At 52.1% G+C, this 20,704-nt stretch overlaps 3 protein-coding genes across 5 annotated transcripts; 1 reads left to right on the forward strand and 2 right to left on the reverse strand.

Annotated features, from left to right (window-relative positions):
• Window positions 1–1,006: 1,006 nt before the first annotated feature.
• wdr59 (WD repeat domain 59) lies at window positions 1,007–12,663 on the reverse strand. 2 transcript variants are annotated; one of them, XM_070967052.1, is made up of 27 exons: window positions 12,576–12,663; window positions 11,742–11,791; window positions 11,134–11,269; window positions 10,947–11,032; window positions 10,523–10,603; window positions 10,303–10,340; window positions 9,947–10,035; window positions 9,744–9,860; window positions 9,486–9,563; window positions 9,226–9,382; window positions 8,833–8,912; window positions 8,624–8,753; window positions 8,063–8,169; window positions 7,368–7,532; window positions 7,055–7,150; window positions 6,779–6,883; window positions 6,560–6,681; window positions 5,941–6,094; window positions 5,433–5,489; window positions 4,224–4,357; window positions 3,856–3,937; window positions 3,433–3,545; window positions 2,979–3,129; window positions 2,666–2,747; window positions 2,430–2,550; window positions 2,205–2,347; window positions 1,026–2,010 (listed from the first exon to the last, which is right to left on the reverse strand). In XM_070967052.1, exons 1-27 carry the CDS (start codon window positions 12,627–12,629, stop codon window positions 1,775–1,777), a joined length of 2,964 nt encoding a protein of 987 aa, XP_070823153.1. In that variant the 5' UTR covers window positions 12,630–12,663; the 3' UTR covers window positions 1,026–1,774. The 2 variants fall into 2 exon arrangements, with proteins under 2 accessions (XP_070823236.1, XP_070823153.1); XM_070967135.1 differs by lacking the exon at window positions 5,433–5,489 and having other exon boundaries at window positions 1,007–2,010.
• Window positions 8,689–16,818, forward strand: nob1 (NIN1 (RPN12) binding protein 1 homolog). Of its 2 annotated transcripts, XM_070967470.1 has the most exons (11): window positions 8,689–8,703; window positions 9,960–10,069; window positions 13,725–13,857; window positions 13,983–14,116; window positions 14,295–14,366; window positions 14,454–14,591; window positions 15,013–15,153; window positions 15,289–15,522; window positions 15,626–15,723; window positions 15,921–16,065; window positions 16,313–16,818. In XM_070967470.1, the coding sequence occupies exons 2-11, from the start codon at window positions 10,061–10,063 to the stop codon at window positions 16,580–16,582; spliced, it is 1,374 nt and encodes a 457-aa protein (XP_070823571.1). In that variant the 5' UTR covers window positions 8,689–8,703; window positions 9,960–10,060; the 3' UTR covers window positions 16,583–16,818. The 2 variants fall into 2 exon arrangements, with proteins under 2 accessions (XP_070823571.1, XP_070823485.1); XM_070967384.1 differs by lacking the exons at window positions 8,689–8,703; window positions 9,960–10,069 and adding an exon at window positions 13,041–13,206.
• Window positions 16,805–20,462, reverse strand: cog8 (component of oligomeric golgi complex 8). Its single transcript, XM_070967257.1, has 5 exons — window positions 19,916–20,462; window positions 19,330–19,537; window positions 18,286–19,110; window positions 17,856–18,024; window positions 16,805–17,467 (listed from the first exon to the last, which is right to left on the reverse strand). Exons 1-5 carry the CDS (start codon window positions 20,242–20,244, stop codon window positions 17,154–17,156), a joined length of 1,845 nt encoding a protein of 614 aa, XP_070823358.1. The 5' UTR covers window positions 20,245–20,462; the 3' UTR covers window positions 16,805–17,153.
• Window positions 20,463–20,704: the final 242 nt, after the last annotated feature.

Here is a 20,704-nt window from a genome sequence, read left to right on the forward strand (position 1 = left end):
TCCTGTTTTCTGTAGCAGAAAAACGTTTCTTGACTGCGTAGTTTTCTTTTATCACGATTAATTATCTGACGTCCCACGGCTCCTGAAGGCACCATCGCCTGTTCGTCTGTTGCTATGGTAACTGCCGCGGCAGAGAGCTAAAGATTGTTTTTAAGCTAACGAACTCTTTACCAAACGATTTGTGGAATGACATCGAAAACATTGATCCATTATTGGTCGAGGATCCTCCAACAGGAGAAGAGGAGGAGGAGGAGGAGCTGACTGGAGCTGGAGGAGAGTCCCAGGTCCCAGGCAGGGAGGAGCTACAGCAGAGCTAGGCATTTTGCGGCCCGCGGGCCACATCCGGGCCTCAGTTAGACTAGATAATATCTGTTAGCTAGCGTTAGCTAACGAAGTAGCTGGCTGGACAGACTGCTTGGCTGCAGCCTCTTTCAGCTCAGGCTGAAGAGTCGGGTGCATCAGGTCCGCTTCACAGAAGCCTTGACTGCACTTCAAATACCTGACTGTTAATGACTGCCATAAATGTTAGTAAATTACACTAGTAGTAATAACTGATGTTAGCTAGCGTTAGCTACTTAACCTGTTAGCTAACGCTAGCTAACTGATGTACTGAACTTATTTTACCTTTGTGAAATTTGGAAATCCAGCCACGTCCTGTGACCTTGAGTCTTCTCCATGAGACTAAAGTCTGTCTGCTTGAATGTGTGGACGAGAGCCAGCGACAAATAATCCAATCTTGCTAGTTTCAAGTCTTCTTCAGTGCAGCGTGATGCTCATTTTGTTAATTATGGTTCCATTTAGAATAAAATTTAGATAAAGACGAGTACGCTTCAGGGCGTGGCTGATGGTCCACAAACCAGTGGGAGCGTTTACAGTCGTATGAAAGTGAGATGCTCGCATCGCCGCTGCTCGTCTATGTTGCGTGAAAAAGCAAGTACATGATGAAAAATGTCGTTTGTGCTGAGGGTGGCGCTAAAGGGAAGGACGAGGTCTTTGAAGAGTTCATGAAAATCTTCAGTAGTCGTATAAATGACACTTTGACTTTTATTTCACCTAAACTTCATTTAACATCCTTCGTTTTCCTCATAAAGAACATTCACAGACGCTCTCTCTTCACATTAAAAACAGTCCTGTGATCACGTCTTTAAGGCCGCTGTCAATGTGAGGACACGTCAGGAACGAAGCTGCATGAGTGTCTCATCGGTGCATCGCGTCCACCGGAGCGTGACCCCTCTGAACTGTGCTGGACGGACCGACGTCTTCGTCCTCATCGCCATCTACTGGTGCAGCTGTTCACTTTAAACTGTCCGTCACACGATGGAGTCGCTCAGAGTTTCACAGCACGTAGTCACGAGTAACGCCTCCTGCTTTTCAGTGAAAGTGTGTATTTTGTGTTGCTGTGTGTGTTCTTACTGCACAGTGAATCCTCACACACTGCAGCCCTTCACACACACTCTGAGGACTCCACACCTGATTTTCACTTCTGAAGCTCAGAGACGTTTCTGTCTCTGAAGCTGCTGGCGGATGGCGAGATGGCGTGACGGCGAGGCATTTGGTGTCTCAGTGACCAGACGTGGAGGATTCCTCCGGCTCCTCTGACTTAAACAAACAGGTGAAGCTGTAGAAGGTGCAGAGCTGCTTCTTTTACAGCCTGAAGGAGAAACAGAACATTTTACATGTGTCACTTCTGTGGGTTGAGTCTTCGCTCGGGTCAGTCGCAGCTCGGCCGCCTCGGGTCCGAGCGCTCAGACGTCCTCTCAGCAGAGACGTCCCGTCAGAAGGTGCTCTGCAGCAGACAGTGGCAGCCGCAGCCGGCCGGACACTCGTCCTGCCGGCGGAACCAGTCCATCATGTGACTGGTGTGTCCTCCGTGGCCGCAGCTCAGGCAGAAGTTGGAGGAGCCGCGTACGGCCACGTGGCAGATGGCGCACTGGAAGGTGAGACGCTTGCAGACGGCGCACTGAGTCCCACGAGCCTGACTGCGACAGTGACAGCAGTACACACCGAACTCTGCGGGAGACAACAGAGGAGGACGGCGTCCTCATGAGACAAAGGAAGCTGAGAGGAGACGAGCAGACGGTAAACCCTCGTTTTGACTTGATAATAAATCATTTTGACTGAACTGCTCATTCGTAACACTTCCTGTGTTCTGGGGTTTCCCTACGTGAGCATGCAGGGGCTGAATGTGGGGGGGGGGGGCGTACCAATGCCTTTGTGAGGTTCAGGCGGACAGGAGGCGAACTTCAGCACCTCGGCCCTCTTCTCCCTCAGACCCCAGCGGTACAGGATTTCACCGTAACACTTCTTAAAGTCGTCAAACTGCAGCATGTTGGCGGGGTCCAGCAGTCTGCGGGGAACAGGAAGTGACATCACAGTTCTGCTCATGAACACACAGCGGTTGAAGCTTCAGGCCTCTGCAGCCTCATCACCTCTTGTTCATGTCGTGCTGCTCTCGTTCTCGTTCCCGTGGGTCCGTGTAACCCTGGGAGGCGAAGCGGTAGTCGTCAGGAGAGGATTCGCCCCAGGGGCTGGCGTGCTCAGGGTCTCTACCTGCCAACAAAACAAACCATCTGATTGGTAGAGAGCTCCAGACGTCCTGTGAAGCTCACACGTGTAGGCAGTGCAGTCCAGCAGCCGGCCTGTGAGCGGCGCTGTGGAGGCTCACCTGTGTTCCAGGTGGTCGTAGTGATGGAGTCAGAGGTGCTGGAGCACGAGCCCGAGGTGATGGAGCTGGAGGTGAAGCTGGGCTGAGACAGGGACACACATGGTTACATCACTTCCTGAAGCTGAGACGCTGCTGCGTCTACGTGTCATGTCTGTCTCTGAACTACATTCATACGTTCTGAAACTGATCAGGACATTTTGTCCTCTGCCGGCGTCCCCTACAGGCTTCCAGCTTCATCGCATGTTGCATCCCGTTAGCTAACCAGCTAACCGGCTAACCAGCAGCGCTTCCTGCGCTCACGGGGAGGACTTACGTATCTGGAGTGGTGTGGAGGGAAGACGGAGGAGCGAGACGGGTGGTGTCCATACAGGGAGTAACAGTCCTGAGCTGGAGCCTGAGCCCTGAAGACGCTGCACAGCATGGCCAGCGTCTGGACGTCGCTCATGTGACTGTAGTGATCCAAGCTGCAGGTGTGACACACAAACACACAGAGTTAGTTTGGGCCCTGAACGCCTCGTCGATTTCTCTGAGCAACATTATATATTTTCCATTCAGAGACTTGTCTGTCCTGCGTCCCCTGAAGGACAGTTCTTTGACCCAAAGGCCTTTAATGGGAAGCTGCTTCCATGTTTTTTGGGTCCAGGAGGGGAAAACCCGTTTGTGAGGCGAACTAAAGCCGAACGTGTCAGGAGGGAAGACGTCCCATCGCGGCCTGACGGAGGACTTTTCAGGGTTTTAAACTGGAGGAAACAAACAAACAAACTCACAGCGTCTCCAGCAGGCGGCGTCCAAATGGGTGTCTGGCCCAGGGCGTCTCTGTGTCCGGGTCTGAGTCTGGACTCAGGTCCTGATTGGTCGCTGCTGACGCCAGCGCCCACACCTGCACGATGATGAAGACAAGATTCACACAGACGGAAGATGTTAACGTCAGCATTTTGAGTCTAAAGGACAGAGGTGGACGTTCAGGTCTGGACACTGTGGACACACGGTGGACACACTGTGGAACCACAGTGGACAGACTGTGGACAGACTGCAGCAGTTCTCATTAGTTTCTGATATAAAACAAAGTCACAGTGGACAGAAGACGTTGAAACTTCAGAACTGCTACAGCGCCACCGTGTGGAGAGGGGACGTGCTTTGGGACGAACTAGAGGACAGAAAAGACGAATCTAAGAAGCTAAAATTGTCACCTTTGCGACATCTCTGCGTCCGACCGTGACGGCTGCCGCTGCGTTCTTCTGACACGTCTCCTGGACGTCGTTCATGTTCAGACTGAGGACAGAAAACATGACGTGTCATAAAGACACGAGACCTGGTTCAGTTTGAGACGAGCTGAGAGGCGAAGGTTCGATTCCCTGCCGCCTGCAGTGACTCCTCTGAGGACTGATTCATGCTCGCTGTGTTCACTGAAAACTGACTGTTACTCTCACAGCTTCACCTGACTACACCTGTCGATCACTGATTGATCTGATGGACTGATTGATCTGATTGATCTGATGGACTGATTGATCTGATTGATCTGATGGACTGATGGACCAGATGGACGGACGGCTCTCACATGTAGCTCTCGCCCAGAGCTTTGTGGACGGGCAGCAGGCAGGAGATCTCCTGGATGATGACCTTCCCGGCCAGTTTGATGGGACGGTTGCTGTAGTCTGTCCCCTCTCGCTTCGTCTTAAACCGGCGGGATTTCTGACGGATGGACAGACACACACACAGACAGACAGACAGACGGGAGGAGGAGGGAGACAGCAGGCCCAGAGGAGACAAAGCACCACCTGATTAAAAGTGGTCTGATGTCAAATTACTGCAGGAGACAGTTGACACTGCGAGACACCGACTGATGGTGGACACACAGCTGATCTGTACCCGTGGCCTCAGCTCTGGATGGACCGTCATCTTTGGGACAAAATGTCCCCTTTATGGACCAAACTGAAGGGTTAACAAGGTCATTGGGGTTCATCCTCTGAACCACGAACAGTTTAGTAGCTGAATTTGTTTCCTGCTTGTCTCCGAGAGACAAAACTATCGGTCTGTTCAAGGGACAAAAAGAGTTATTTCTCAGGTTTGAACAGCTGTTACTGATGGAGACAAAGCTGTGATCTGATTGGCCGGCTGCCTGACACTGACGTGGTGTCCTGAATGGACTGTGGATGGTTTGTCCTTGCAGAGCTTGGACTCGTCGGTCTCGCAGTGTGAACTCGTGGTTGGTTTTCAGTTTGTTGACTCTTCTGCAGCCAAATTACCTCAAACATCGTTTAAAGTGAACTCAGTAAAAAACGAAACGCAGTTCACAGAAACTCAGCTGCTGTTAGACATTAGTGAGCGTTAAGAGCTGCTCAGCAGACAGGAAGTCAGAGCAGGTCGTGTTCTGAATTCGAATTTAGCTAACGCTGTTAGCCGCTGCCGCTACAGCCAGTCCCTCCTGTGAGACGCTCATAGGCTGAGCTAAGCTAAGCTAAGCTAAGCTAAGCTAAGCTAAGCGAGTGGACTTGGTGTTGCTGAGATTCAAACAAACAGGACATGAAAAACGAAGAGAAAAAACCTGAAGCTCAAGTAAACTAAGGAAATCACAGCCTCCAGTTTGACGTTAAAATTCTAATTCAGAACACGATTGAAGTTCACCTCGTTAGTGACACGACCGTCAGTCTGTTAGTCGAAGGGACGTCGGCCAATCAGGGACAAGCACAAAACTGATAAAACCCCGACGAGGAGAGGAGGAGTGACGGAGGGAGACACGAGAGAAAAGAGGGGCAGAGCTCAGTACCGGCCAATCATGGAGGGTTTGGACAGACCAGCGGCGGGAGGCAGAGATTGGGAGCTTCTGATTGGAGGAGAAAAGGAAGGAGGAGTTGCCCGCAGCAGCAGGGGGGCAGGTGATTGGCCGGAGCAAAACCACACAAGAAAAAACAAAGCAAACAGAAGCCCATCAGAGAGACAGGACGTTGACATCCAAACCACAGCTGCCAGCGCTCTACATTCCCAGTCCCCCTGAACTACCCATCAGCTCAGCGCAGAGCTCGCTGAACGTGGAGGTAAAGACGGACGTTAGTTCATGAGAAGAAGACAAAGTCTTCCTGAGATCTGTCTGCGCCTCCATGTTTGAAAAGCTGCTGCAAAGTTCAGAAGGTCACAATGACGTTTGTGTCACAGCTGTGAGTAAACGAAACGGCGTGATGTTACGAGCTTCCTGTCAGTTCATTTAGTCAGACAGCAGAAAGTCAGCTGGACGCTGTGTGTGCGTGTGTGTGTGTGCCTGTGTGCGTGCGTCTCACCCGTTCTTTATAGTAGAAGGACGAGATGGACACAGTGTCTTTGTCGGAGCGCGTCGGGCTGCCGCTGTACAAACGCAGAGTGCTCTGAGACTCTGAACGCATCTTCATCGGAGTCAACACTCCGCTGTGATAGGCCGACAGAGCCGACAGGGACCTGAAACACACACACACACACACACACACACACACACACACACACACACACACACACACACACACACACACACACACACACACACACACACACACGTTTAGCTTAGCTGAGCACAAAGACAGTCAAAGTCACACCCTCTTCACACTGTGATTGGTCAGCTGAGTGGAGGTGAGAAAGTGGGCGGGGTTTGAACTTTTCCTGCAGTTTCTGTCACTTCTGTGAAAAACTGTGTCTTCACAATAAAAGCACATCAGTGATTCGTCGTGGAGAGGCAGACAGGAAACAGAAGAGGAGGAGGCAGCTGAAGTGACAAATGTGACATCATCGCCCTCCAATCAAACGCTTTCCTCTAAATATGGCTGATTATGACTGAGAACATTCAGTGATGACGCTCAACACGTCGCTTTAAGATTTCACTTTGTTCTCACTGCAGCTGAAGCTACAAACACCTGAGTGTGTTTTTACCTGGGCGTGGGCTCAGTGGGCGGGGCAGAGCGGTGCATGGTGATTGGTCGGGTGAAGTAAACCAAACAGCCGGTGCCACAGAAACGAGCGCCGGAGGTCCGAGGGAACGGGATGTTGGCGTCCTGGAAAGAAGAGAAGGCATGAGAGAGGACCATCTGGAGGGCCGCAGACGGACCCACGGACCAGAGCTTCCCCACCGCCGGCCTACGTGTTTGTCACCTGGTAGGAGCCGTATGTGTTGGTGACTCGAGGAAACGCCTGCAGGGCCGGAGTGACGGGGTTGGACAGGATGAAGGGACCCGAGGCTGGACCGTCCTCCTGCGTCTGACAGAGGAGACGTCACGAGGACACAGCAGCGAGATTTAACTGTTGATGTATTCCTTTAAATCACAGCTTCCTGTGTGTGTGTGTGTGTGTGTGTGTGTGTGTGTGTGTGTGTGTGTGTGTGTGTGTGTGTGTGTGTGTGTGTGTGTGTGTGTGTGTGTGTGTCCTCACCATGTCTGACTCCAGACAGGACACCAGCTGGCGGACACACGGCTCCAGACAGTTCTGGTTCCTCTTCACCTTCTGAAGTGACGTGTCCGTCAGAATCTGAGGCGAAACACAAAAAACACAAAGCGTCTCTTCAGAACATCATCTTCATCTTCATCATCATCATCATCATCATCATCATCATCATCATCATTATCATCATCATCATCGTCGTCATTTTATTCTCAGCAGAAGAACACCGGAACACGTTGGTGTGTCAAACTTTTAAATAAAAGTCAAAATCAGTGTGCTGTGGTGCATTCAGGAGCGTCTGTACCTTCTGGATCTTGGTCTTCATGGCGGAGGGGATGGTTGTCGGGGAAACAAACTGGAAGGTGGGCACGGCGTTGTTGGGATACTGAGCGGGAAACTTCATCACCAGGTGAACCTGATGGCTGCCGAAGTGAGCCGACACCACGCAGCTGCGGTTCACCGCATCCATCTGCACAAGACGGACGCCGTTCAGTGTGACATCACTTCCTGTTCCACTGTTCTCGAACGCGATCGGTAACTTAAGAGTTCCTCACATCAGCGTCTTATTCACAGTGATGTGATTATATGTTTATATGATGTTTACTGAAGTTAGTTTCACTTCACGAACAAAAGGTGGAAAACACGAGTAAAAACAGCCGAGAATATAGCAGAAAAACAGCTGCTTTTATTTTGAAAAGGCAGCCGAGAATGTAGCAGAAAAACAGCTGCTTTTATTTTGAAAAGGCAGCCGAGAATGTAGCAGAAAAACAGCTGCTTTTATTTTGAAAAGGCAGCCGAGAATGTAGCAGAAAAACAGCTGCTTTTATTTTGAAAAGGCAGCTGAGAATGTAGCAGAAACTAGTGAGAATCAGCTGCTTTTATTTTGAAAAGGCAGCCGCCTGAGTCAACAGATACAGACGTCCAGACACATGAAGACACTGAGGACCATCACATGACACTCGGTCCCTTCAGTGATGAAATCGTCAGTCCCCGTCTCACCTCCACGTTGACGTTTCTGATCTGCAGGTTGACCAATGAGAACTCCTGCTGCAGAGTCTGAGGAAGACCTGAACCCGCCGAGTCCTGACGACCTCCAGAGTCCTGATCTGAGACAGCAGGACAGGAAGACGACAGGTGAGACTCTGACCTGACAGGGAGAGTCTCTCTGCCTGCTGCTGACAACCCGTCTGTCTGTCTGTCTGTCTGTCTGTCTGTCTGTCTGTCCGCCCATCTGTCTGTCCACCTGTCTGTCTGTCCACCTGTCTGTCTGTCCCTCTGTCTGCCCATCTGTCCCTCAGCCTGCCTGTCTGTCTGTCCCTCTGTCTGTCTGTTTGTCCCTCTGTCTGTCTGTCCCTCTGTCTGTCCCTCAGCCTGCCTGTCTGTCTGCCTGTCTGTCCCTCTGTCCGCCTGTCTGTCCGCCTGTCCCGCTGTCTGACCATCTGTTCGCCTGTCTGTCTGCCTGTCCCTCTGTCCACCTGTCTGTCCGCCTGTCTGTCCGCCTGTCCATCTGTCTGTCCCTCTGTCAGCTGTGGTGTTCATCATCATGTTTGAGACCCTCACCCTGCAGGTTTTCAGCCACGGGACCGACGCTGTGATGACCGCCGGGCTCCTGAGACGATAGAGACTTCTCCGCCTCCACGGTGAGAGACATCCCGTCCATCATGTCCTCAACTACGTCACTGACACACAGCTACACCAACAACAACACACAGGCATGAGGGTGAATCAGAGGCAGCAGAAGGCTCGTCTGTCTCAGGCTGCACACTGACCTTCTGCAGCTGAGGGTCCACCCTCCATATCCTCAGAGTCTGGTCTCTGGACCACGTGACCAGCTGGAAGTCCTTCGAGCCTGCAGAGGCCCACACACACACACACACACACACACACACACACACACACACACACACACACACACACACACACACACACACACACACACACACACACACACACACACACACACACACACACAGGCTTCAGGCACCACCGAGTTTGATGGTTTTATCAGAAAAAGGTGCTTTTAGCATAGCTTAGCACAAAGACTGGAAGCAAAGGGAAACTGTTAGCCTAGCTCTGTCACAGACACTGTCTGTACACAGACTCTTCACTGAAGTTTAGCAGGGTGTGTGTGAACTCCTAAACCTCAGCGTGTGATTGGTCACCTTCTTTCTGCGGCCTCCACTGGAACTCCAGCACCACGTCGTCGTGTCCCACGAAGGCGTGGACGGGACTGTTGAGGTCGAGCGTGCTCCACAGTAACAGACTGTTCTCTCTCCTCAGCTGAGGAACCATCACTGTGACCAGGCCGTTGGAGAAGGGCTGACAGGCACACACACGCGCACACACACACACACAGAAAATGTGACATGGCTGATGAAGAGGAGGACCTCCAGTGTGTTCTGAGCTCGGCTCTGATACTCACCGTGTACCTGGCCTTCCACACCGGCACCTGACAGGACAGGATGTTCAGGTACTTCCTGGGCTGTCGGTAATCCCAAAACTACACACACATACACACACACGCGCGCACGCACACACACACACACACACGCACACACACACACACACACACACACACACACACACACACACACACAAAACAGGGGAGAAAACACGCAAGTTAACCGCTGCTGGCAGAGAGCAGGTATGGACAGGAAGTGTGAGCGCTTGCTGTCCTCACCCTCACGGAGTTGTCCTGGCTCGACGTGGCGAGGATGAACTCGTTGTCTGGATGCCAGTCGAGGCCGTGGATCTTGGACAGGTGAGCCGCCACGTACTCCACCGCCGTGTTCGGCTTCTGTCCGGAGGGAACCACACAAACATTTACGCCTCTGACGCGCACACACAGCTCGCTGCGGCACACACAACATCCTGTCTGCTCACTCTTTTGTCCCAGATCCGGATGTCTCCGTCGTGGCTGGACGCCAGCAGGTACTGGTTCTTCCTGTTCCACTTCACCTGAGACGCCCCGGCTGGAGACGGCGAGGGGATGGAAAAATGGGACAGGTGTGAACATCCAGAGGAAACAGGTGATGCTGCAGGTTAGAGCTCTTTAACTACAAATGCTGAAAGCATCAGACCGTCGAGCTCTGTGTGAGCCGCTCGTCTTCATGAATATCTGTGATGATGCGTTCAAAGACGCTCTGACGATTGACATTTAAATCTCGTCTGCAGAAACATTTCTGTTCTTTCTATTTCATATTCAACAAACACACAAAAAAGTCTGTCCGTTGGCTCACCGACAGCTGACAGCGCCACCGTGGGTTTCCGAGTGTCTCTGTGGAGTCAAACAGAGGAGACGTCACGCGTTTAGACGACTGACGTCTTTACGTCTAATTATGCAATGAAGGTCATGTGATACGGTCAAAAGCTCCGGAACTGCTGCTGAACTGAGGTGAGACTGTTTTCTTGTTGACATCAAACCACCTGATGAATCATTATATCATCACTTCCTCTGACCTGGTGTCCCAGATGTAGATGTAGGTGTCCACTGAACTGGTGACCAGGAACTCGGGCTCAAACCAGGACCAGTCCAGATCACTGTGGACACAAACACATCACAGCTAGTCCATGAACACATCACAGCGAGTCCATGAACACATCACAGCGAGTCCATGAACACATCACAGCGAGTCCATGAACACATCACAGCTGGTCCATGAACACATCACAGCTAGTCCATGAACACATCACAGCGAATCCATCACAGTGAGTCCATGAACACATCACTGCGACTCCATGAACACATCACAGCGAGTCCATGAACACATCACAGCGAGTCCATGAACACATTGCAATGTGTCCATGAACTCATCACAAGTCATTGAACACCTCACAGCGAGAGAGGTCCAGAGGTGCGTTCGATGATTATCTCTGCTGTTACCTGATGACCCGGGTGTGTCCCTGCAGGGAGGTGTGAACTTCTCCACAGCCGTCTCTCCACGAGTACAGATCCACACGCTGGTTACTCTGAGGACCACACACACATGCACACACACACGCACACACTCAGAAACACTGGCTCTAGATTTCAGGAGCTCACTTTCTTCATTGTGAACACCTGAACTCACCGAGGCAGCGAAGACGTGGGACTCTGATCTGTGAGGATTCCACTGGACCGTCCCCACGTCCCACTTGCTCTGTCGGCCGATCTTCCTCGGCGGCTCGGACGGAGCCTCCAGGTTCACCATGTAGAGGAAACGCCGCCTGAAACGCATTTAGAGCACCAGAGAAGAAGAAGAAGCAGCTGAGGTGATCAAGGTCGACGTGTCTCCTGATTTCATGATATCGGGACAGATTTCTGGTTTGATGCTGATGTTTTCTGTCTGCAGCCTGACGGAGACACACTGGACCTGAACGCACCGTCCATCGTCTCCTCCATCACACACACAACACAGAGAATACGAAACCTGCAGCTTCTGCCTCAGTGAAGAAACTACAACAAAGATCTTCTCCACAGACACTGCACCTCCTGTCCCTCCATGCTGAAGACAAACAGGGACGACCTTAACGTCTCCTCATCGTCGTATCCATGACGACACGTGAAGCTGCGTTCACTGTCAGTGCTGCGCTCGTTGAGGTCTGTCATGAAGACTTTGACCTGCAGCTCCATCAAAGCTTCGACTTTCTGACCTGCAGTCATGATGGACACTGAGACGCTGCAGCGAGCTGAACTTACCCAGACAGCACGGCGTGCGAGCCCAGGCAGTCCACGGACATGGCAGTGGCCTGAAACCACAGAAGAAGAGAAGGTGACGCTGATCTGAAAGCTCAGATAAATCATTATCTGACACGTGATCACAATCATTTTGATAAACTGAATCTGAACTTGATCTGGACATTCCTCGATGGACATGTCCTGTTACTGATGCTGAGACATGTGTGAGGGGACAGGTGGTGATCAGACTGGACGGTGGTCCCCATCAAACATCGTCATCAGTCTGATTTCTGTTCGAGCTCCTCCTCCAGTTTTATTTTGAAAACGCGGTCCCTGTCAGCCAATCAGAGCTCAGCGTGACTTTAATCAGGCTGGATTCATAAAGCTGAAGCACCAGCAGAGACACGACGTCCACCGACATGCTGTGTCCACAGTGTGTCCACAGCGCGGGGTGATGTCTTCATGTCTCCTGCAGTCTGTTGGTTCCCCGTCTCTTGTCTCGTCTCCTGTCTCCACCTCTGTCTTCTCGTGTGGACCTGTCACCTGTCAGCTGTGACGTGTCTCACAGCACATCCACCTGTCGACCCTCACCTTTCTCTCTTACCGGAAGAGTCATTGAAAGTTTTATCTTTTCACCGTCTGACAGACCGGAAGTACAACACGTTCAACGTTAATCAATCACGAACACTGAAGTCAATAAACGCAGAGAAACGCTGCTAAACTGAAGGCTGTAAATACGTCCGTGTGAACCGGGACTGCGTGTGTTCGACTCGGTTAAAGTCTCCTCCGCCTGTCCACCTGTCCACCTGAGCCGTCAGCCACTTTACTCACACCTGAGCTTTCGGATATAAATACCTGGGCATCCCGAAACTCAACCACCACATTCTCACTGCTCCAGCGGGCCGCCATCTTCCTTCATCTTCTGCCGTCAACAAAACGTCACGTGACCGTAGTGACACGTGACGCTGCGTTCATGATCCCTGGAAAAATACCGAAAACTGCGGAATCGGCTCTCTTTGTTTTCTACACGGAGACATGAATCATGACTACAACAACACTTTGCTCCAAATTAAACATTTATTCCAGTTAAAAATAGTTTTTCCATTGACCCGAATTTAACTTTTTAAAAATATCTCGATGTAAAACATCAGAGATAATATAAAGACAGATTTAAGCTAAAACAATCAATACATCTAAAACAAAACGTAAATAAAACATAAACATCAAACATGAGACCAAAACAACAGAAACATTAAACATTTCCAACAACGAAAACACAAGTTTGACTTTTAAAATCAGTAAATCTCCTGATATTCTTAGATTTCTGATGGGCACGAGGCTCCAATGCGTTCTTTGGGTCACGAGACTCTTCCTTGTCTTCTGATTGGTCGGCCCGGGAGCTGCTCATTGATCCAACATGGCGCCTACCCTGGTGGAGCATGTTGTCGCAGACGCCGGAGCGTTTTTGAAGAGGGCTCCTCTCCAGGTGAGACTCGACTCACGTTTGAACCGCGAAGGAGTTTTTTTGTTCGAGCAGCTTCGCTCGAAGCGTCGGTGCTGTCAGTTAGTCTGTTAGTCTGTCTGTTAGTCTGTCTGTTAGTCTGTCTGTGGGGGCTGAAGCTCACCGTGAGGGAGGCCTGAGCTCCGCGCGCAGACAGCTGGACCTGCAGCGTCACAGGCCGGTTTATGAAGGACTGTCCATCAGTGCCCCTGTCCAGACTGAGTGTGACAGACCTGTCAGTGTTGCTCAGGTTCAGTCCGGATCAGACAGTCCGGGTGACACCATAGACAGACCGTCTTGTGTCTGATGTGTGCAGTCAGTAATGTGATCAGACTCTGTTCGTCTGATCAATAATGTGATCAGACTCCTGTCATATAATCAATAATGTGCTGCTGCTCCTGTGTATTGTGAGTCATATCGTGGTCACGTGACGTCCCTCAGAGGCGACGCTTCGGTCCTGAGGCTGAAAGTCTCTGTTTGACAGACACTTTGTGGTGTTGCAGGACATCGGCAGGAACATCTACACACTGAGAGACGTGGTGGACGAGATCAGAGACAGACCCACCAGGAGGAGTCTGGCCTTCCTGCCGTACCAGCTGAACTTTAAAGAGCCGCGTCCTGAACACATCAGACTGGGTAAGCGGAACCTGAACGCATCATCGGGCCCCTCTCTCTGCTCTGTCCACATGTTGTCACATCTGTAAACAAGCTTCTCACCTGAGCGTCGTACCTGCGTCTGAGCTGCTGTTTGTTTGTCTCAGTGACCGAGTTCTCCAAGAAGACGGGGGACTACCCGAGTCTGTCGGCCACCGACATCAAGGTGCTGGCCCTGACGTACCAGCTGGAGGTGGAGCACGTCGGCTCCCAGCACCTGAAGAAAGAGCCCGAGTTCAAGGTACCTGAGAGGAGACACCTGTGGAGCGCCGGCGGCTCGCCGCGCAGCTCCTCGCTGTGACCTCCGGTTACCCACAAACAAAACCTTTATGTTGGGAGGTGGATTTATGCTAAGCTAGGCTAACGATGTGCCCGCAGCCTCGTTCAGCTGGTTGACGTTTGTCTCTTTTGTGTCTCAGGTGAAGGTTCAGTCCACGCAGAGACACCCGGAGACGCCGGTCAACGTGGCGGGATTCCACTTCCCCTCCAAGGTGACGCTCAGACGCAGTTTGACTCGTTCAGGCCTGTTTGTCCGTCCATCCGTCCATCGCTTTATTTTGTCCTCTGTCTTCTTTTAGAAGCCTGTGGACGCTTCGGACGTCCCGCAGACTCAAACAGAGACGAAGTCGTCAAACGCCACTGACGCTGACCAGTTCAACAGCTTCCACTTCTGGAGAGAGCCGCTGCCATCCATCGACAGCCTGCTGGACTTACTGGTGAGTGAGACCATCGAACTGTCTCCACAGACAGGGACCAGGAGACGAGCTCCATGTTTGTCCACTTTGATCAGGCTGAACCTCGAGGGTCCTGATTGGTCAAACGTTTGGACGTGATCAGACCTCAGTTTGAAGACAGAAGGCTGATGGCTGCGTTCCATTCAGCTGAGCCTGCTCAGGTCCCCTCATTGGACGGATCGCGTCTCATTGGGACAGTGCTGCTGGATGTCCACCTGTGTCGCTGCAAAGTGAAATGTGGACTTTGAGCTGCTGCTTTCAGGTGTTTTCAGGTGTATTCAACCATCGTCGTCGACGCTTCAGAGGAACTGAATGTCTGCTGAATGTCTCCGTCTCGTCTCAGCTGCGTCCATCAGTCAATGAGCTGAAACTAATCAAAGTATTTGGATCTGTTCTCCTCCAGGACTCAACAGAGGTTTTGAATTCAAAGAAGAAACAGAAACAGACGGACAGAGAGACGTCCTCCGACAGCAGTGAGTTTAACAGCTTCCACTTCTGGAGGCAGCCGCCGGCCTCCATCGACGACAGTCTGCTGGATCTACTGGTGAGTTCAGGTGAACACACACAAATCTAGACCCTGATTGGCCGACAGCGGCAGGACCTGGCTGGTACCAGTGTTGATTGGTTGTTGTGATTACCTGACAGTGTGATGTCCGTCCGTCTGTCTGTCTGTCTGCAGAAAGTGGACGACCCCTCAGAGAGCAGCTTGGACACATTGCTGCAGACAGAGGAGCCAGACGGCCAATCAGACGACGAGGACAAAGAGAACGAGCCTGAGGACGAAGAGGAGGACGATGACGGAGGCGGCTGGATCACTCCCAGTAACATCAAACAAGTGAAGATGGACTCTGCTGATTGGACAGCTCCTGCTGATGTCAGAGTTGGATGTCTGACGACCGACTTTGCCATGCAGGTAACGGACGGCGTACTCTAAACACGACTCAAATGATTCAGTAATCAATCAATAATCAATCCGTGATCAGTGGACTGACCGTCTCTGCTCCGTGTCTTTGCAGAACGTCCTCATCCAGATCGGACTCCACGTCCTGTCCGTGAACGGGATGCTGATCAAACAGGCGAGGAACTACATCCTCAGGTGTCACGCCTGCTTCAGGTGAGTCAGCCACCTGCCTGAGCTGTGTGTCCAGAGGGGGGCGCTAGAGCAAAGTTGAGACATGCGAAGACTTTCAGTCTGTCCTTCCTTCAGTGATGAGGCTGCAGTTTAAAGCAGTCCGTCTCTGCAGCAGCGTCGGAGGGACCGAAGCTGTGAAGTGTCCAACGTTAACAAGCTCAACGTGTTTGTCTCCTCAGGACGACCAGCAACATGGACAAAGTGTTCTGTCCTCACTGTGGGAACAAGACTCTGAAGAAGCTGGCCATGACGGTCAGCGAGGACGGCAGCGTGCAGATGCACTTCTCCAAAAACCCCAAAGTGCTGAACGCCAGAGGACTGAGGGTGAGACGTGCACGCACGCACGCACACACACACACACACACAAATACATGCACACATGCACACATACACGCATGCACACACACACGCCTCTGTAACGCAGCTGCAGTCCGTGTTGCTCGGTTGGAGTTTTTAGTTTTCAGACCCTTCAGTTTCCCACATTTCATTCACTCATTCATTCATTTACTGGCTGGCTTCACTTCCTGTCTGCGTGGCGCTGACCAATCATTTCCTCCTCTGCGTGTTTCAGTACTCGCTGCCGCTGCCTCAGGGAGGGAAACACAGCAACAACCCTCAGCTGGTGGAGGACCAGCATTACCCCCAGCAGAGACTGTCCCGCAAAGCCCGTCAGAAGACGGATGTCTTCAACCCGGACTACGTGGCCGGAGCGTCGCCCTTCTGCCAGAATGACATCTACAGCCGAGCCGCCAACCTCCACATCAGAGACGGGCAGTGTGGAGGCGGCAGGAGGCGCGCCAACCCCAACGCCACCAACAAGAAGTTCGTTAAGAAGAAGTGAGGCGCTGACAGGAAGCTGGACTGGACTGACTGACCTTACAGGAGCGTACAGGTGGTCCTGCATGTCCTCCATGTCCCTCACACTGTAGGACGAGCACACACACAAGCCTGAACCTTTAATACAAAACCAGCATTTCCCTCTGAACATTTGAGTGTTTGTTGACCCATTTATCAATAATGTATCAATACTTTCCTGAAATAAAGCAAAAAGCTGCTGCAGAGTCACACGTTCACACTCAATCTTTAATCTCTTTAACTTCATTTTCATGTTCAGACAAACGTTTGATCCTCAGATAATCCCTGAATCCAGATCCTGGAGGAGCAGTCCAGCATTAAAGCAGACCTCTTCTTGTGCTATGCTAGCAGTTTCCCCCTGCTTCCAGTCTTTGTGCTAAGCTAGGCTAAACACACCTGAACAGAAGAAGAAAACAGTCGTGGCAGCGAAGGAGAGGAAGTTAACCAGTTTTTAATTTATATCATCACCGCCTCCTGGAGCACAGAAACTACCCACAAACCTCTGTGGCACACCGTCACAGTGGACAAACAAAAGTCACATGATTGTTCAGAGTCCATCACTCCAAGGAAAAGTCTTCGCCCTGAAGCGTCTCTTCGTCCTGTTCCTCTGACTCAGAGTCTCTGAGGACGGACGGACTCGGCGCTGGCTCGGGACGCCCCTCCTCCTCTGTGAGGTCGGGACCCGTCAGCGGCTCTTTGAGCTGGGTCTCAAACGTCAGGCTGTCGAGTTCAGCGGTGACGTCGAGCTCCGGCACCGTCGGCGGCGGTAACGTCTCTCTCTCAGGAAGCAGGAAGTCCAGCGGCTCGAGGACCGCGGGGACGTCGATGCAGCCCAGACTGCCGTACCTGTGCAGCTGAGTGGCAGGAACACCTGCGGAGCAACAAGCCATGAGTTCAAAAGTCCCTTTATGTCTGAGCGCCAACTTCAAAACCCTGGACTGACAAAACCAGTTCTGCCAGCGCCCCCCCAAAACTGAAGGGCTGCACTCATCAGCTGCCGGGCTGAACATTATTTATTTATTTATTCTCTTCCTGACAAACTCAAACTGTTTTCACAAGAAATGCAAACTGTGTGTGAGCTCTGTGGTTTTAAGATCTATGATTCATTCATTTCTGTGAATCGGACTGAACAGCGACCTCTGCTGGAAGATGTTTTTATTGACGCCTGAATTCACTGTTTAATGTCTTTGGCCTTCAGTTCAAAGCTGCAGCACTGTGACGGTTTGTGTTCTGAGTGACAGGTGGAGGCGGATCCTCACCCAGGATGAGGGCGAGCTGAGCCGGAGGGAACAGCACCTGCAGGCAGCGGTTGAGGAACGGCAGCAGGTCGTCGGCGTACGAACAGCAGAACTGGACGAACAGCTCCTTCTCTCTGCCGCTGAAGGCCGACTCCTCCGCCCGGTGAAACACCAAAATCTGACGGGTCACCTGACGGGAAACAGAGCAGACAGGACCTGAAGCGCAGTGTGGCTGCTGCTGTCAGGTGTGCACACCTGCGTGAACGCAGCAGGCAGAGCAGAAACATCTCAGACTGTCTGCTGTGAAGTTGATCTTCTGATCGTCGTCATGGACGTCTCAGGCTGAACCTGCAGACCAGAACCCTCGCAGACCTGATGACGGACACGTGGATCCACAGATCCAGACTCACCTGCTCACCTGAAGGAACCTTGCTCTCGGGAGCCTGCTCACCTTCTTGAGGGCGTCTTCCAGACATCTGGTGACGTCCTGAGCCAGGCCGACGGGGCAGCAGAGCCGGAGGTCGTTGAAGGCGGTCAAGATGTTGTTGAGGAAACAGGCCAGCGGCTGGAAGTCCAGCAGGGTCATGGGGGGCTGCAGGGTGCCGGGCTGGATGCTGGGGGCCACGGGAGGGATGGTCCCTCCCAGCACCGAGGGCAGGGCGATGAGCGTGTACAGGTTCATGTCCTCCTGGAACTTGTCCACTGCCTCCTGCACCGCCGTGAAGAACGTCTCCGCTGCCACCTGCTGAAACATCGGCGCCAGCTGTCCGCGGAAGTCCGCCCCCACCCTACTGAAGGACAGGCCGAAGTACATGCACTGACCCAGCAGGGAGTCCAGGCGGCCCCCCACGCCCCGCTGCAGGTCCCTCTCTAAAGTCTCCAGAAACTCGGCCACCTTCTGCACCACCCAGCCGTGGAAGATGGCAGCCTCGTTGACCGCCGCCTGCCCGCCGGCGGGGGGGACCAGCGGGTCCTCGTCCGAGAAGATGGCTCTGTACTGAGTGATGATGTCGAACAGGTGGACCCTGCAGGCCTCGATGGTTTTGGTGATGTGGAAGTAGGGGTCGTCTTCAGAGATGGCGGCGAGGATGGAGTTCAGCCAGGTGCCTCGCGCCTGCAGGAACTTCACCCGAAGCTCCGCCTCTGTGAACACGTCCATCCTCCGCAGGTAGCCAATCACGCGAAGGCAGACGGGCAGCTGCGAGTTGCTGCGCAGCTGCTGCAGCAGCTGGTTGAGCATCAGCTGAGTCGACTGGCGCACTTCACGCACGATGCCCTGAAGACACGAGAGTCAGAAATCACTGATGGATCGACAGGAATCAAACCTGCCGCTCTTCAGACAATTAGTCATTTCATTGGTTCATTGTTCAGCGCTGCGTCAGGATGAAGATCATCTTTCACTGCCAACATATGGTTATTGTTTCTCTGTGTCAGCGTTGAACCTAAAGCTCGAGGTGATGTATTCTTTGAGTCTTTCAGGTGCACCTGGACTCACCTGGATGACGGGGAGCGACGAGTGCTTCTTCTCCAGCCTCTTCACGTACGCCGCCAGCTCCAGAGCCTCCTCATAGTAGCCGTTGCGAACACAGGTGTCCATGAGCTGAGGGATCTCCAGGATCTCCAGGATCTCGGTGTGGCGGTTCAGCGTGAGGCTGTTCATCCGGCGACTCGCTCCGATCTCCTCCGCCTCCTTCATGAAGCCCCTGAACGCAGACAGAGTCACACAGAGAGCACGTTTCACGTCACGACTTCTTCTGATGGCTCTGTCAGTGGGTGGATTAGCAGGGGTCAGGGGGCCCCTTGTCCTAAGCCTCTGTTTGAAGCTGACAGGTAACATGTCTTGTCCAATCACAGTCTTTGAATATTGAGTACGTACCAGCCACGTCGATGGAGGACAGACGCGCAGTGAACTGAGCTGTCTAAAATATATTCAGTTTACTGACACATAAAGAAAAGCAGCAAATGTTTGAAAAGTGACTCATCATCGCAGTAATTTCAGCTTCACTTTCTGTCAGTGGACAAATTAACAGACGGTCGGTTGTTGTAGTTTTATTCCACCTTCACCTCTGAGCGGCACTGACCTGCATCTTTCCCCGAAGCTGGGCAGCTTGTCCAGCAGCCGGGACACGCTGCTCTCCACTCGGCCGAAGTCCCGGTAGATGTGCTCGGTGCAGTCGGCGGTGCGGATGAAGGTCTGGTAGTTGGAGAAGGCCAGCTCCCGGGTCTGCTGCAGGATCTGAGCCCGCTCCTCCGCCAGCCGCTCCGGCTCCCGGCTCAGCTTCTCCACCCCGAAGGAGCTCAGCTCGGACAGGTAGGCCGCGAAGTCCGGGTTGTCCCTCCAGCTGTCCGGGAAGCTGTCCTTAAAGATCGACGCCAAAATACTCTCATCCTCCACGTCTACCGCCGCCATGTTGGACGGCGCCGACTCGAAATAAAAGTATCGCTGCTGCAGGCGGATTGTCAGTGAAACAGACTCATTAAACCTGTTTCATGTGTGGTTGTTTATGCGTAAACAGAGTTTAAAAAAAAAAAAAAAAAAAAAAGAGTCAATACTGCTCTCTAAAGGTCTACGAGTGAGACCGTCAGTGTTGACAGCCACTTCCGGGTTCCGCTGCTTTCTTCTTCTTCGTCTTTCATTGCATCCATCTGCGGTGTTATCGCCACCTGCTGTCTCATCTCATGCCGTTATGTGTTGCTGAGGCGTGTGTGTTGAAAAAAGAAGTTAAAATGTATAAAATACACATATCACCACGTTATTCCCTAATAGAAATTATTTTTATCATCTAAGTTTTCTTTGTGATTTTATTCAGTTTTCATGTGCAAATCTCGTGAAATTATTGTGCTTTTTTAATGTATTTGTTCACTTAGTT

This window comes from Chaetodon trifascialis, chromosome 1 (assembly GCF_039877785.1).
Source record: "Chaetodon trifascialis isolate fChaTrf1 chromosome 1, fChaTrf1.hap1, whole genome shotgun sequence".
Lineage (NCBI taxonomy): Eukaryota > Metazoa > Chordata > Actinopteri > Chaetodontiformes > Chaetodontidae > Chaetodon > Chaetodon trifascialis.

Excerpts from the sequence above, each read along its gene's own strand:
- wdr59 (XM_070967052.1), bottom strand. The coding sequence starts at position 12,629 with ATGGCGGCCCGCTGGAGCAGTGAGAATGTGGTGGTTGAGTTTCGGGAT. Across the intron at positions 11,270-11,741 it reads TCGCACGCCGTGCTGTCTGG|GCGGCGTTTCCTCTACATGG; the intron begins GTAAGTTCAGCT and ends AATGCGTTTCAG. Across the intron at positions 2,748-2,978 it reads CTCCACACCACTCCAGATAC|CCCAGCTTCACCTCCAGCTC; the intron begins GTAAGTCCTCCC and ends TCCCTGTCTCAG.
- nob1 (XM_070967384.1), top strand. The coding sequence starts at position 13,138 with ATGGCGCCTACCCTGGTGGAGCATGTTGTCGCAGACGCCGGAGCGTTT. Across the intron at positions 15,154-15,288 it reads ACAGTCTGCTGGATCTACTG|AAAGTGGACGACCCCTCAGA; the intron begins GTGAGTTCAGGT and ends GTCTGTCTGCAG. Across the intron at positions 16,066-16,312 it reads TGAACGCCAGAGGACTGAGG|TACTCGCTGCCGCTGCCTCA; the intron begins GTGAGACGTGCA and ends TGCGTGTTTCAG.
- cog8 (XM_070967257.1), bottom strand. The coding sequence starts at position 20,244 with ATGGCGGCGGTAGACGTGGAGGATGAGAGTATTTTGGCGTCGATCTTT. Across the intron at positions 19,538-19,915 it reads AGCTTCGGGGAAAGATGCAG|GGGCTTCATGAAGGAGGCGG; the intron begins GTCAGTGCCGCT and ends GTCTGCGTTCAG. Across the intron at positions 18,025-18,285 it reads TGGAAGACGCCCTCAAGAAG|GTGACCCGTCAGATTTTGGT; the intron begins GTGAGCAGGCTC and ends GTTTCCCGTCAG.